Genomic DNA, 16,645 nt, shown 5'->3' with positions numbered 1-16,645 from the left:
CAATCAACAATGTAAGCACGCCCACAAAAGCAAAAAACACTGCAGCGGTAGAGTTTACAGTGGATGCACTGTCTGAAGACCTTTTCACCTCACCATGGGCAGCAGGCTGAGGCACGGGCTGAGTCTCCAAAAGTCCAGTTAAATCTGAGCAAGAAAAAAGATGAATAAAAACAATTATGCTCTGTGTGACATTTGTTTCAAGGTGTTGTATGAACTAACAGGGTTGTAATTCATTTTAATAGCTATTTCAAAGTTGTCATTGTTTTCTTAAACGTTAGCTGAAAATTCACCTTCTAGACTAAGGAGGAAGATGACATCATTTCCTTTGATGAAATCCCGACTCCGTAAACGGCTGTGCGTGATGAAAGAGCTGGTGCCCAAACCTGGTCCTCTATAGTATGAGGTACCATCTGGATTCTTTATCAGACTGCCCACCTTCCGTGGGTCATCCCAGAAATATTTCACATTGCCCAGAGCTTCAGGGGAAAAAAAGATATCATTCAACATTATAACCAGAATATTAAATACCTCGTGTTACACTGATACATCACCTGAACAAATTCAATGTTTTTTAAATTTGACATCTCTGCATGCTTCTTGTTTCTCTCCTTTTATTATATTTATATTACTTCCTTAAAGATGTTTAAAGTCCCCCTGAATATTGTAATAATTATTGAAATAATCTATGTAGAATATAAATCATTCAATGTTTTAATGAACAAATAACTAGTACAAATGATCTAGGAACACATTTAACCCTTAAGTAAAAAATGTATAATTGAATACACATGAATATGAGTTTGGAAACACCACCATGTCTTCTTGTCATCCCAGATAGCTAGTCTTCCAATTGGGTTACTGTTATGTTAGTATATGAGTTTGCTTTTGCCACAAGTTGGAATTTTAGTATTGGTATATTAGTATGTTATAATTCCCAGTAATTTATTTAACATACTAATGTGTCAAAATATACCATAATAATTCTGATTTTGTCTTGCACTAAAATTAACTTGGGTAAACTATTTAGGCTAGATTAACATGTAAGTTCTGTGACTAGAAGTTTGGATAATCTTACATGAATAGAAACATTCCATCTAAGAAAAGATGGTATTTTTGAGCTGGTGGTGGAGGTCCATCTGTTTCTAATCTGTCTTTCTGTTTTTAACACTATATATAATTCATTTTGTTCTTACAGTCAGTGGAGGTCTTGCTAGGATCAGTTGTGATCATTCTTTGGTTATCCATACGTTGCTGAATATTTGGGTGCTGGTCCATCAGAGCTATGGTAGCTTGTCTCCATGGGCATGGCCATTTCAACTGGCTGTCATTGGGACCAGAATTCAAATGCAAGTACATGGCCATATTGCCAGGACTGCTCGATAACCCATTAATATACAAACTAATCTGGAAAGAGTAGCCATCAGGAGACAAGAAGGTGGGGCTGTAGATCTTGGATCCAACAGGCGTTGTGGCGAGGAGGCTGGTGAAGTCCTGGATGTGCCATTTATGGTGAGGGCATTGTGTCTCTGACAGGTTGATGTCATCCAGAGAGAGACCTCCTTTGGACACTCCCATGCCCTTCACCCCTTCAAACACTACCCGAAACTTCTGAGACGCATCTAGAGTCACATGATGAAGTTCCCAGGAATTTCCCTGGCCACCTGTCTCAGAAAATAATGCATAAGTTGTACATGTAACTTTGTATAAGAACAACCTAATTTACTCTAAGCATTCGAATACTAGCATGCTCAGATTGTGATCAAATGATCAATTATTAATTAATCACTGAATAAATTACCGCTGAATGTCTGAATGAGTCTCAGCACCCCATTAGGGTTTTCATTGTTGTATTCATGAACCCAAATGTTTAGCCGGTCATCTGCACCCCCACTGTTGTACATGTAGAATTGCAGGCATTGACGTCCTCTATTAGGATAAAAGAGCCGACTTTCCAAGTAAGCATTATCTCCAGAGCTCCCTGTGGCTGTGCTGAAATGCATGAAGAAACCTATACCTGTGATAAAACAGTAAAGTATTAGTATTAAATAAATGTAAATGTTGACAGATACTCAATATTTAATTTGCATTACATATTTAAGAATGTTGCATAATCAAATTGGTTAGCTATAAAATCAATACAGAAAATCTGTCTGTGCTTATTAGAAATGTTGGTGTCATGTGACATTAAAATATCTAAAGATTGTTAAAGACCAAAGTGCTGTCTTAGTAGAGTCATAAAAAAAGAATTAAAAAAAATGTCAGCATGATCAGTTTCCATCCTTGTTTGCTCTTATGTGAGAAGAGATAAGTGTTATCAGTGAACGGTCATGATCAATAGAATACACTTTAAGGGCTATAAATGTTACAAAACTGTTTTCAGCTGTAATAAACCATACCATTACACTGGCCCATGTTAGTGTAGTCGGTGTTTGGACCTCCGTCCAGACTCTTCACACGCACCCACTTTGCCTTTGGGTCCATTCCCTGGATCATACCACAGATATTGGGCTGCTCAAAGCTACAGGAGTCCATGAAGGTAGAGGATGTGGCTGGAAGTAAAACAACAACGCAATAATCAAAAGAGGAAGGTGCAAGAACAAGCCTCCTCCTTAGGCCCAATATTAAAGCTGAAAGGGCCTAAGGTGGAGACATTAATAGTACATTTATTATAGGCCATATTAAATAATAATAATAATACATATAATCAGAGAGAGTAATAAAATGACTTTTTTTTCCAGAGATTGAAGAGAAGGTAGAGTTTTATTGATATCATGAACGATGAATTATGAGGGTAAAGGCTGCACCTACTGCAGTTATACAGCCTGTTAAGCTTGCGTACATCACTGGAACTGAACTCCATGCGCTGACCAATCACATCAGTGAACTCTGGAATCTTAGTGACGATGGTCGGTTTGGTGTCCTTATTAAAGGAAGTCTTACTGTAGTGCATAACAGAGGTGTAGTCATAAGGAAAGCCTAGAGCGCTGGAGACTGTGTCATCGTAGGTGTTGAAGTTGTGCTCTTTGCCTAGGTATAATGCAGTGTAATGAGTCAACCATAACGCAAAAAAATTTGATTATAGGAAAGTACAATTAGAAAGAAATAAAACTAAATTAAGGATGTTTACAATCCTGCCATGAATCTTGGGGTGCATGCTCCATACACATGGTAATGCAATCCATAGACTATAAACCATTAGAATTTACCCACTGTGCTGTCCTTTTTTTAACATATTAAATTGATTGACCAGGGTTGTAGTTACCAGCTTCAATCTGATCCCACATGATGCTGACATAATCATCTCGGTCAGCTCTGGATTGCTCGTGCCAGAAACCGAGCGCATGCAGGAACTCATGCTCCACAGTTGCGAGACGATCACAGTTGCTTCCGATTGATAATCTCTGCTTACCTACACGACGGTTCCCCACAGATGAAAAACATCTAATAATACATAAAAATGAGAATGGTGATAATCACATTCCCTGCTATAGTGGTGGCTCAGTGTTAGCACATTTACCCCGCACGTCTGGGGTTGGGGTTTTGAAACATGCCTCCGCCTGTCACATCACAGCAACCCATGAATTTAATCTCCCAGCAAGCACCCTACAAACCACTTCAGACTTCACTAGTCACTGCCCTGCATGCACGGCGCTTGCATGTTCTCTGCGTGCCTTGGGGGCCTTCACTCACGATTCCTCCCCTGGTCCAAAGACATGCATTGTAGGCTAACTGCCATTTCCAAATTGTCCATGATGTGTGAATTGGTGTGTTAATATGTGTGTGATTGTGCTCTGAAATGGGTTGGCGCCCCATCCAAGATAGGCTTCAGGCTCCCCAGCAACCATGTGTAGGATAAGCGATGCATAAAATGGATAGATGAATATATGGATGGATGGAAACTCAGTATTTCACCTTCACACATGGTGTGGATCACCTTAGCTCATTTGGAAAAAACTTCAGCGCATCACTTTTAGGTGGACGAGAGATTTGTCTGGTCTGACCCCGGTTTTCTCTCTCTCTACAAATGGCCTTGGGTTCTGGTGTGAAAAAAGTGTGTGAATGCCCAAATATTTCTTACCCAGAACCTTTGAATACAGAAATGTAGTTTGGCTCGCCACTCCAGGGTTTGAAGTCAATGCAGGTCTTGAGTCGGTATTGCTCGAATGCTTTTAGTATCACTCCTTTAGCATTGATCTCTGTGCACAACCAAAATGTGAGAGTGACATTACTGGAATTACAATATCAGACAGGAATTTATCTATCAGACTTCTCAGTCTGTCAATTTTTGTAGTTTGTTTGTTTAAAAAAAAAAAAGATCAGAAAAGAAGGCAGGTTCTTACCCAAGCTGTCCTCCAGGTAGTAAGGCACAGTGGTTGGCCAGCGATACTGTGCACCCAAAATACTGTTCTTGCCATCTCCCTGTTAACCACAGATTTATTCATGGCAGAGTGACATTTGGATTACTGTCAATTAACATTATATCCATGGACACTGACATACAGTGGTGCTTGAAAGATTTTCACACAAGTTCAAAAAGTAGACAAAGAGAACCCAATTAAACAAATGAGACAAAAATATTATACTTGGTCATTTATTTATTGAGGAAAATGATCCAATATTACATATCTGTAAGTGACAAAAGTATGTAAACCTTCGCTTTCCCAGTATCTGGCTTTTCAGTATAAGTTGTAATATTACAGAAAATTGTCAAAAGCTTCATAAAATGATGCACTGACCTTTGTAATCACTATGTCTCCCTCTTCCAGATCTAGTCCTGCTTCTGTTACACAGAAATTTGAGGTCAGTTGATAACTAATTTATAGTGCAAGCATGGCATGAGTATAAAACACAGACACAACAATACAATACAATTGCAAATACAACAATACAAATGCATGTACTCCAGCACACTAGTATAATATCTCATTCTTACCTTCATTTATGTCAATGATATCCCAGTCTTTTCCATCATCGATGTCCACCTCTGTTAAACCTAATATAAAATAATCTCAGAAATGATCTCATCAAAATATCATAACATATATATATATATATATATATATATATATATATATATATATATATATATATATATATAGATAGATAGATAGATAGATAGATAGATAGATAGACATACTGTACTTACCTGAGAGAGTCGAAGCTGACTATAAGAGAAAGGCATGATATGATTTTTAGTAAGTCCTGATCATCAGTATAATGGATTATATTTCCGATAATATTTTCTCAGTCTTTTCAATTTTACTAGAAATAAGCAAAATGATCTGCCAGTAGAATCCGATCATTTCTTTTCAGTAAAAATGTTTAAAGATAATGTAGAAAATAATATTCATTTTATAATAACCTCAAAATAAGAAATACTACACACATTGCAAAAATGTTGACTATCTTGAAGAAAGGAAAGGAAAATCTTATATTTCTCATAATGAGAGTATTATATACAGTAACAAGACGATCTAGCCTGTTTCTAGACATATTTACTAATATATCTAATTCAGAATATCTTCCTTTGCTAAGATATCATGTTTTGCAGTGTACAAGGGTGAGTCAAATTAAAACTTTTTTCTTCATATTTTGCATTGTTTATTGCAAATAGGGGTCACAAAAGTATATTTTAATGTTTTCATGAAAACATGAAAAGTTTTGCTTTCTATGCTTTCTATTATGCGATGCTTTCTATTCACATATAGCACATTTCAAGATCCATTTTTTACACAAGATATAAGATATCCATTTATGGTTTACATATCTGCTGGCACAGATATGTGCTTGAATTATTAGCAAGGAAATTGCTTAAAACTTACCGAATAAAGTCTCTCAGTACATAACAGACAAACAACCAGAAATGTCCAGTAAGAGACCATAGTTGCTGCTGTCGTGTGTACGCTGCTGTTACACACTCTGCATATGTATGTGTATACGCAAGAAATATATACAAAGAAGAGAAAGTGCTGTGTTGGCAGTGGTCTGTGATAAGGAAGATGTTCTGATAAAACGTCTGATCAATATTGCTGCTATAAATGAGAGTATTATTAATGTCATATAACGTTTAGATAATAAAGAAAGCCAAGTAGATCTTCCATCTGATTACACCATGATATCACTGCTGATTTCTGATTATAGTAAATCATATATCAAATCTAATAACAGTAAAGCTTTTGAGTGTGCTGGTAGGCTTCACATTTACAAATATACTCTTTTGCTTGTGTTTTTGGAACTCTTTTATTGTACACATTTATAAATACAGGTCAGGAGTTACATGCAAAAAAAAAATACATGTAAGGAGTTAATGTAAGTAGTATAAGCATAAGGAGTACTGCATAGTAATACCGATAGCTTATTTTAGAAGTGCAATTACTGTTGAATGTGCAAACATATTTGTATAATATGTGAAGTAATAGAAATCCAGACATGTCAGGGAGCTTAGAATAAGTAAATATTATAAGAAAGGCTTCCTTCTGAAAAGTATCCTGTGCCCAAAAGAATGAAATTATTACATTAATATCAAAGAAACCTAGTAATATGAGTATAACAAGTATAATTCCAGCATTATTTGATGTATGAAATAACAATAACAGTTTCTACAGTTAATTAAATTCATATACAGTATGATTAAGTGTTCTGCATCCATTATAAACAACCAGATATCACTGTTTCAGAATCGTACCATTTTAATGCTGTTATAGTCTTAACAAAGTTATATTGTCATTTGTGGGAAAACGTGGCATTTATGTTTGTTGATATGATCTCAGTATGGCATCCTGCAAGTTAGCATCGTCAGACTGGTAGATATTCTGTTAAGTAAAGAAGCAAAATACAAACAGTTAGTGTAAATCTATGTTTGTTTGTGTTTTGTTTATATCAATCAATGCATACTTCTGGGGGTATGGATCTTACAGATATGTCATCAATGTAGTAGCTGTGGCGGAGGTTGAGATGCCCAATGAAATTCCTGCTGGAGTAAGTTGGGTTGCCATGAGGCAGCGACACACACACAGGGCAAACCTAGGGGCCGTGAGACAACACACAAACACAAAGAGTTGCATATCAGTCGCTTTTTAAAATCTTCACAAGACTACCGCTGTTGTCTGGGTTCTCCATGTGTTTGCTTAAAGGTCATGGCATTGCAGATCAGTATGAAGTGCTTTTAAGTACCATTTTTAAAATCTTACTGACCACTTGTCTCTGGTCATTGAGATGGTTGTCGTTGCAGTGATCACGCAGATCCAGGTCATCCAGGCCACCTTCCTGACAGTATGGACAATTATATGTTCTGATGATATTTCTGGGAGAAAACAGTGAATGTAAGAGTATTTAAAAAAGAATTTTGGCAGAAATTCAAACAGTAAAAAAAAAACAGTGACTCTGATATAAAATGCAATTTTGTTGCCATTTTTTGGGATCCACTTGTCCTCTTAAACAGAAGCAAATCAATACAAAGTTATTCTGGCTATTCATCTTTGTCCTATGATGAAACATTTCTATCTCAGTGGGAGTGGTCTCTTCCAGGAAGACCCCGCCCCCATGCGCAGGGCATGCTTATTTTCATGAAAGACCATAAACTAAGGCTATACAATTTTATATGTCTTATTATCTACTTTATACAGTAGATCAACACCAATAATTGTGACTCTGACAATAATAGATTATAATAAAAGATTACTGGAAAAATATTCAGCTGTATGCTCTATTAGATGATTTATTTTATTTGTTTAAATACACATAAGGGGTGCATAGACTAGTACATTTGACTAGTCCACAGGCATATGGTAAAGAAATGTAGATATATGGTAAAAAGCTGGCTAGCTTTATGATGACAAAAGACAAACATGGAGGCATTCGTGTTTCTTTTCCAGAGTTTTGTACCTTGAATGCATGGAGGTAAAAATTACGTAATTCTAAGCTCTGGCTTCCCATTTCTGAGGTAAACTCAAATACAGCATTAGTCCTACTGGATGAGCAGTAAAAAATGAATAGTCTTGCAAGCCTTATAGAGTCTACATATATTGGCCTTATATCTGCTTTCTAAATATTTAAAATATCAAAGAACTCACATGGGATTAAATGTGGTAAGAACATACAGTATGCATGCATGTCCTTAGTCTCACATCTCTCCTGTCTTTGGTCCAGCAACTACTTTTTTGAACCAGTGCATTTCTGATGGTTGTCGAATGTAATCAGTGCTTCAACCCTTTAAGATGTCAGCCAATGTTTTATGGGTCTGGTGTGAATTCAGACCCAGTGTGAAAATATTAAGCAGTAGATAATATGGACAACGGGGTGAATTGGCTCATGGGGCTTGAGTTTGATACATTAATACAAATCAATACAAAGTTATTCTGACTGATTGCTTTTATCCTATGATGCAACATTTCTATCCTGACCAGAGCTTTACAGGATACTATGAAAATGAAGTAAATCATATGCTATGGCCTTCACCGTAACCAGATCTCAACCCAATTGAACACCTATGGAAGATTTTGGACTGACATGCTAGACAGCACTCTTTTCTACCATCATCAAAATATGACTGAGGGAAGATCTTTTGTAAGAATGGTGTTCAGACCTCCAGTATACAGTAGTTTCTGAGACTTGGTAAAGTGGTGAAGCTGGTGAATTGGTGGCAAGACTTGATGAAGCTGTTCTGGTGGCTTGTCATATGTCAAAACTTTATACACATTTTATAACATTTTATAACAATTTATATACATAGTACATTCTCCGTTTATGTCCTTGTGTGTGTGTGTGTGTGTGTGTGTGTGTGTATCCATGCCACTGAAGCTATTTACCCTGAATGAGATGCATTTTCCATTTGAGCAATTTGAACATGCCAGTCCCTGTAAATAAATCACGTATTAGTGTGGCACGAAAAACTCTTACACACAGTGTGATTTAAGTTTTATCTTTAAATACATTGAGAAAATGAAGGTAAATAATGAAGTAAGCTCACATGTCATCAGGGTCATCTGACTGGAGGTCCAGCTGAGGACTGGTGTTTGCTTGGACCCTGACTGGATTTGGCGCGGGGGTGACTGATGCTTGAATATGGACTCTTGGTGTTGGAACTGCCCTTACAGCAACATTTGGAGCAACCTGATTGGGCAGGCTGGCATTTGGAGCACTGGCTACCTGTGAATCCCGTGCACTTGCAGCTCTAAGCCGGTCGAGGAGACTGTAAAAAAGCAACAAAACAGCAGAGAAATAAGATGTTGAAACACATTATATTTTAAAAAAAAACAGTAATTTACAGGAAAACAGGAGTAATTTACTTTGAGTAATTGCACTTTGTTATTGCCTTTAAGGGGCAGTGATGGCGCAATGGTTAAGGCTCTCGGATACCGTGGGGCGGTGATTTCACTGTGCTGTAATGTATAAATGTATATCTAAGAAATAAAGGCCTCGTCTTCACTTAAGTACTATTTTGGAAGATTTGTACTTACTCAAGTATTATTGGGTATGAAAACTTTCATTAAGCTAAAGTATTCAAGTATATCAGGTTTTCAAGAGGAAATAACATTCTTTTTACTTCTTTCATTTTCATTTAGACCTTGAAAACACTCGTTAAAAAAAAAGACCATCATATTCCGTTTTCCAGTTTTTCCAAAAAAAAAATTTCTATCCTTTTCATTGGCTTTTTCGACCATTTTACAGGATTATTTGCCTTCCACAAAACAAAATGTCGGCCTTTAAAAATTCAACATCGCGTCTAAAGGATCTAACTAGCCAACCAAATAACAGACAGACAGACAGACAGACAGATAGATAGATAGATAGATAGATAGATAGTAAGATTTTGACACGGTACACAAACTTTTATCCAAGTACATTTTTGCTGTACTTTTTCCACCCCTGCATCCTGAGTTCATAAATCTGCTCAGAACTTACGCCTGTACATTGGGGCCAACAGCTCGTGTGGTCTGAAGGGAGGCACCGCTAGCTTGCAGTCCGATGCCGCGTCGTATAGCAGACTGATGGAAACAGCAGAGGAATGCTTTAAATGCACAGCCTAGTAATATCTTGTCAAATATTTGAAAAAAAAAAAGGATGCTGAATTTTAGTCTATGTGACAAAATTCATTTCTAATAGATCAGCAAAAAAAAAGGATCTACTGTATATCATTCATTAGGTTATATATTCAGCAACTGTTCTCAGCATGTCTAATCTTGTCTGGTTATACCCTAAATGCAAGGGCGGCACGGTCATTTATGGGGCTCCTGCAGTATGGACACCAGGGTCTTAGTAAAACTGCTTGTCTTAGACAAGACTGACAAAACCTGTAAAGAGAATGAGAGAGAGATGAGATATAATCATATGCTAGCCATTTATTTCAAGCTGCACAGTTCTGTAGCACCGCAGTACAGTATAATAATAGATGATTACTCAGCTTGGATGTAGCACGGTGATGGAAGCACTGTCAGCATGTTTACCTGGCATGCAGTGGAATTTCCCCACAGAAAAATACTTTCACTTTGCAGCTGCCTGGAATTGCTGTACGCATTCATCAGAAATTATGTTTAACGTCTCCGAGATATTGTACGACCCTGAGCTTAAGTCGTTTCATCTAAAATCGAGTTGAACGATTTATGCCAGATTCCTGTTAATAGAATTTAAGCTTTGAAAAGAGATTTGTGTGTCTATGGTTGAAAAGCTTAGGCATCAAGCAGTATTGAATATGTTTCACTGAATGTTTGTGAATCATATTCAATATTTCTTTTAATGAAACATACATGAATATTCTTCTTTTTTTTTTTTCAAGCCATACGCTAGTCCACTTTCATACTGTAGGTGGTGCATTATGAGTAACTACTATGAAATACTCTCTACAAACACCTAAGTAACCTAAATATGTTTGCTTAAACATACTGTACATGTATACATACCTCTAGTTAGACTGTAAGATAAGATAAGATAAGATAAGATAAGATAAAACACGACCATATGTCTAAAGTTAACTGATGTATGTGAAAGTTGTGTTTTTGTTGTCTTAAGTACTATACCATTACTTAATACACGTATATCAGTTAAGTAATGTTGCCCAAGTATATCTATAGTAATTATGACTGATTTGCACATTAATGGATACATTACAGAGATGTGTTTGTATTCATTATGTACTCGTTGCACCAAAGGTTCCTAGTCTGCTACGTACATCTCATATCTTTCATGGAACCTGTTCTGACCTTTAATATAGCTGCTTTTTTAGGGCTTGTGGCCACGCAAGTTGCTCTTGATTATTAATAGGTTACAAGCCTATAATATGTACACATATACAGTATATATAGGTTAAATCTGTGCTAATAACTCAATAACCTACTCCAGTAAAAAAATAAAATAAAATAAACAGTAGTATTGCTTCTCTGTCACATTTTTGTTGTTTACATATTCTTGTTGTCTAAATGTTGTCTGTATTATATTATTCTGCTTTTTATAATCAGCTGGAGAGTATCCCCAACCCGAAGAAAAAGAACAAAACCTCTCGCAGGATATAGTGAAATGTTATTACGTTTTTACTCACACTTTTCTACAGCATGGAACCGGCTGTGAAGGATTCTGTAAAGCACCCCTACACACTGGGCAGTCTTCATCCGTGGAGAGGTCCATAGTCTTCAGTGCCTAGCTAGGTCTTAACTGAAAGCAATAACAAAAACAACTCATATCAATGTGTTTTTACGGTATGTATGCCAACGTCACTTTCTGTAACATTTCAACTTCCTTATTGATATCAGTCCTAAGCCAGTCCCATTCAGGTTTTGTGACAGATTTGTTGGGTGTGTATTTGTCTTGTAAAGTGGCACAAAAAGAATGAGAAAGTCCAAATATTGTGCCAAGAGTTTATTATATAAAGGGGGAAAACCACTCCCTTCAGCTGACTAGTTCTTTGCCAAGATATTTCTGGTCATTAGGAGCTTTCAGTTTCAAAAGAGAAACCTTATAGTTGTTAAACCTTAATAGAAAACCAATATACAACCCCCAGGCCAAAAAAGTTGGGACGGTATGGAAAATGAAAATAAAACAAAACAAAAAGATTCATCTGAAAATACAGTTCTGTACTATATTGAAAACACATTATTAACAGATTATTTGATGTTTTACTTTGTGAATTTAATTTCTTTTATTAAATATACACTAATTTCAAATTTGACGACCGCAACACACTCCAAAAAAGTCGGGATAATCGACTGTTTACCCTCATGTAACATCACCTTTTCATTTAATAACACTTAGTAAGTGTTTCTGAACTGAAGACACTTGTTGGTTTAGCAAGTGGATTTCCCCTCATTCATCCATTATGCATTTCTTCAGCTGCACAACTGTACAGGACCTTCATTGCCTTCATAATTCTCCACACATTCTCAATTTGAGACAGGTCAGATTCCTTGAATATTTTAATTCCTTGAATCTTTTAATGATATTTTGCACTGTAGAAGGTGAAATGCCCAAAATCCTACTGATCTGTCTATGGGGAATGTTGTTCTCAAAGTGTTGGATTATTTGTTGATGCATCTGTTGGCAGATTGGCGAGCCTCGACCCATCCTTGCTCTTGAAGGACAAGGCTTTTTTTGGAGGCTCCTTATATACAATGATTAGACGATTGCATCACCTGTTTCACATCACCTTCTTATTTCATCTTGTCACATCACTATTAGTCCTAAATCACCCCTGTCCCAACTTTTTTGAAACGTGTTCCATGCATCAGTTTCAAAATAAATGTTTGCCTTCAAAAAACTATGCAGTTGATTAGATAAAACATCAAATGCCTTGTCTTTCTACGTTTTTTGTTTAAAATACAAATCAGAGTACATTTACAAATCACTCCTCTTTGTTTTTAGGAAATCAAGGGACTGTCTCTAAAGTTACATACGACATTGTTAAACACATTTCTAACTTCAATAGCATTTGAAGGCAATGACTTACAGTCATATAACCAACTGTAAAGTGTTCATGTAGGTGTCAGCAATGATGCACACCTTTTAGATTTTTGATATTTAATAAAATAAACTATTAAATCATATGTAAATATTGCCATGTATTTTATTACTGCATGGGCCCATACACAAAATTTACCATAATTTAAAGCTCAAAAGCATTTGAAGGGAATGACTTACAGTCACACAACCAACTGTAAAGTGTTCATCTAGGTGTCAGGTATGACACACACCTTTTAGATTTCTGATATTTATTCAAATAAGCTATTAAATCATATGTAAATTAGATATGAATTTCACTACTGAGTGGGCCCATACACAAAATATACCATTATTTAAAGCTCAATAGCATTTGAAGGGAATGATGTACAGTCACACAACCAACTGTAAAGTGTTCATCGATGTGTCAGGTATGACGCAGACCTTTTAGATTTTTGAAATTCATATCTAATTTATATATGAATATAAAAAATCTAAGAGGTGTGCATTATAGCTGACACCTAGATGAACACTTTACAGTGGGTTATATGACTGTAAGTCATTCCCTTCAAATGCTATTGAAGTTAGAAACGTGTTTAACAATGTCGTATGTAACTTTAGAGACGGTCCCTTAATTTCCGCATATCCGCGAATATTGAACGTTCAACGTCACACCGACTTTATTCCAGTAAGAATTTGTTCCTATCCGGAAATAACCCAGCTGACTGAATTCATTTAATACTAGGGTAATGAGTTCATCAGATCTTACAGATAAGGACAAGCTTTATGGAGGGAGCTTAAACGCCAAATCACGCTCCATAAAAATTGTTGAGCTGTGTTGAAAAACATATGGATCCGTATTACACCATATGGTTCATTTATTTTTATTTGATTTGATTGTCAGGTTTGTTTTTCATAACCGCTGCGGTTTCATTTTCACAAAGTGTGGGCACCACTAGATGGTGGCACTTGGCTGTCATGTTGGAAACTTCCTGCCACACACACACACACACACACACACACACACACACACACACACACACACAGGTCCTCTAGGCATTGTTGACAACTTAGCTGATTGTACTGCATCCAAAAATCATGTTTTTTGTGTGTGTTATCCAAGTAACTATGCTTGATATGAATCCATGCATTGCTTTCTGCACGGGGTTTCCTTGCCATGAACTTTTACTATTTTTTTTTCTTCTAGCAGTGGTTACCACATACACTATATGGCCAAAGGTTTGTTGCCACCTGACCATCACATCCATATGTGTTTTATATACTTCCCCTTTCCTGTTATAATAAGCTGCTCTCTTCTGGGAAGGCTTTCCACTAGATTTTGGGGCGTGGCTGTGGGGATTTGTGTTCATTCAGATACAGGAGCATTAGTGAGGTCAGGCACTGTTGTAGGGTGAGGAGGTCTGGGGTGCAGTCAGTGTTCCAGTTCATTCCAAAGGTGTTCAGTGGGGTTGAAGTCAGGGCTGTGTGCAGGACACTTTAGTTCTTCCTCTCTAATCTTGGCAAACCATGTCTTCATGGAGCTGGCTTTGTGCACAGGGGCATTGTCATGCTGGAACAGGTTTGAGCCTCTTAGTTCTAGTGAAGGGAAAATTCAATGCTACAGCATGCAAAGACATACTATACAACTGTGTCTTCAACTTTGTGACAAAAGTTTGAGGAAGAACCGCATATGGGTGTGATGGTCAGGTGTGCACATAGTTTTGGCCTTATAGTGTATATAGTAACCTGGTATCAGGCTTTTACAATTTCTTCATTTAAAATTAAAGAAATTAATCTTTTGGCATAACACAATTTAGACAGCTGCTTGATTATAGTTCTGGTTGTCTCTCGCCAGACTCACATGAGCAACCTCCTGGTGTATGCGCAAATACATTTTGCGCAAAGTTAATTTGGTAGAAATGAACACAAATTGTTCTCTGAAATGCTTTTGTTAGGGTGACCATTCATCCTCTTTTTCGGAGATTAAAAAAGCGCCCGGCCGGGATTTCTAAATTTGAGAAAATGTCCGGGATTAGGCTTTAGTTTCATTATGATGTGCTTATGGTCTAATACTGCATCATCCATCCATCCATCCATCCATCTTCTATACGCTTATCCTTCTTCAGGGTTACGGGGAACCTGGAGCCTATCCCAGGGAGCATCGGGCACAAGGCGGGGTACACCCGGGACAGGATGCCAATCCATCACAGGGCACATTCACATACACATTCCCACACCCATTCATACACTATGGACACTTTGGACATGTCAGTCAGCCTACCATGCATGTCTTTGGACTGGGGAGGAAACTGGAGTACCCGGCAGAAACCCCCGCAGCACAGGGAGAACATGCAAACTCCGTACACACATGGCCATACTGCATCATGTGTGTGCATATTTGCATTGCTTTAACCCCTCTCTGTAATTCCCACCTTCTCGCATACCAATTGGTCGATTATAAAAGGCTTGCAGCATCTATTGGCCAAATTCCTGCCTCTCAACCATTAGCCTACTCTCAGTGAACACGTGAAGGCGCAGCACTGTTGTGTACAGCATTTAACAGTTGCTTGTCAAAAGCGGCAAATGACAGCTGTCCTGAGTCGAAACAATGCCCCTGGCCATATAAGGTCATTTTTCATTTCATGTTTTCACATTGCTTCGTATTACATGGTCATTCAAATGTGTAAATGATGGCAGAAGGTCCACTCGTAGCATCTGATATTTAATTTTATTCCATGGACACTCAAAAGAATGTAGGAAAAAATGTCAAACATGGGCAAAGTGAAACCAATTTTATTTATATATGTTTATGTGATGCTAATAGTGTCTCTTTTCAAGTGTATTAAAGTCTGCATTCATAGTAACGATGTTTTGAATGCTATTAATACACCCTAAAAAAAAATTTTTTTTTTAAAGTCCTCTTTTTGGAAAACCAGAATATGGTCACCCTAGCTTTTGTGATGTAATGTTACCTGCATCAGGGACAGTGATCTTTCTTTTATTTATTTATTTTATGAAAACAAATCCAAACATTGAACCTGTTTTTAACCTCTGAAATAAGCTCTAAATAAAAGCATTTTGGATCATATTGCTTTTCTCTTGATTTTATTTACTTATGTGACACTGAAATAATCCAAAAAATAATCAGATTACATTACATTCATATTGTGATACTTGGATTATGTTACTGATAACATTGTAACTGTAACAGAATACATTTTTAAAGTTACCCTCCCAACCCTGCCCGGTATATGCATTACAATATATTCCATCATAACAGTCAACGAAAATTAAGTCCTTTTTTTATTTTGTTTTAAATGCCATACATATATACTGTATTTTTAGAGAATTCTCCCAGTCTTCATATGTCTGGCTTTATGTTCTTTTCATACCAATGTCCCCGCACTAAACCATAATGAATGACAGTCAGATAACGTGTACACGTTATTTACCAGATATTTTATTTATAATACATGTTATGTCATGTTATATATTTAAGAACATTCCTTCATGTCAGGCTGAACTCTGAAACACAATAAACTCATGCTTACGTGATTTCTACCTTTAATATTTTTACCTCAGCATTACTTTTATTATGAAGTAAAGAAAAAAACACTCGTATCCCAAACCATCCTCTATTCCCTATATATACGCACTAAATAGGGTACGTAGTAACCTTACATACACCCTATGTGGAACACTGTGTAGGCAACGTTGATGT

At 36.8% G+C, this 16,645-nt stretch overlaps 2 protein-coding genes across 2 annotated transcripts; both read right to left on the bottom strand.

Annotated features, from left to right (window-relative positions):
- Positions 1-3: 3 nt before the first annotated feature.
- mep1ba (meprin A subunit beta a) lies at positions 4-5,882 on the bottom strand. Its single transcript, XM_053614893.1, has 14 exons — positions 5,823-5,882; positions 5,147-5,165; positions 4,934-4,993; positions 4,737-4,780; positions 4,341-4,419; positions 4,079-4,196; positions 3,263-3,441; positions 2,809-3,027; positions 2,397-2,549; positions 1,799-2,014; positions 1,194-1,661; positions 291-476; positions 89-144; positions 4-39 (listed from the first exon to the last, which is right to left on the bottom strand). The coding sequence occupies exons 1-14, from the start codon at positions 5,880-5,882 to the stop codon at positions 4-6; spliced, it is 1,893 nt and encodes a 630-aa protein (XP_053470868.1).
- Positions 5,883-6,225: 343 nt separating this feature from the next.
- LOC128601540 (E3 ubiquitin-protein ligase RNF138) lies at positions 6,226-11,815 on the bottom strand. The gene is made up of 8 exons (XM_053614816.1): positions 11,534-11,815; positions 10,196-10,292; positions 9,904-9,986; positions 8,969-9,190; positions 8,808-8,855; positions 7,195-7,303; positions 6,916-7,023; positions 6,226-6,812 (listed from the first exon to the last, which is right to left on the bottom strand). Exons 1-8 carry the CDS (start codon positions 11,617-11,619, stop codon positions 6,747-6,749), a joined length of 819 nt encoding a protein of 272 aa, XP_053470791.1. The 5' UTR covers positions 11,620-11,815; the 3' UTR covers positions 6,226-6,746.
- Positions 11,816-16,645: the final 4,830 nt, after the last annotated feature.

This window comes from Ictalurus furcatus, chromosome 25 (assembly GCF_023375685.1).
Source record: "Ictalurus furcatus strain D&B chromosome 25, Billie_1.0, whole genome shotgun sequence".
NCBI lineage: Eukaryota > Metazoa > Chordata > Actinopteri > Siluriformes > Ictaluridae > Ictalurus > Ictalurus furcatus.
Note: the sequence above shows the minus strand (reverse complement) of the source record. Positions and strands in the feature narration are given on the sequence as shown.

Coding starts and splice junctions, on each gene's coding strand:
- mep1ba (XM_053614893.1), bottom strand. CDS start 5,882: ATGGTCTCTTACTGGACATTTCTGGTTGTTTGTCTGTTATGTACTGAG. Junction 3,442..4,078: donor TCTGTATTCAAAGGTTCTGG/GTAAGAAATATT, acceptor ATGTATTATTAG/ATGTTTTTCATCTGTGGGGA. Junction 1,662..1,798: donor ACTCATTCAGACATTCAGCG/GTAATTTATTCA, acceptor TTTCTGAGACAG/GTGGCCAGGGAAATTCCTGG.
- LOC128601540 (XM_053614816.1), bottom strand. CDS start 11,619: ATGGACCTCTCCACGGATGAAGACTGCCCAGTGTGTAGGGGTGCTTTA. Junction 9,987..10,195: donor GTGCCGCCCTTGCATTTAGG/GTATAACCAGAC, acceptor TGTTTCCATCAG/TCTGCTATACGACGCGGCAT. Junction 7,304..8,807: donor GAAAATGCATCTCATTCAGG/GTAAATAGCTTC, acceptor GTTTTCTCCCAG/AAATATCATCAGAACATATA.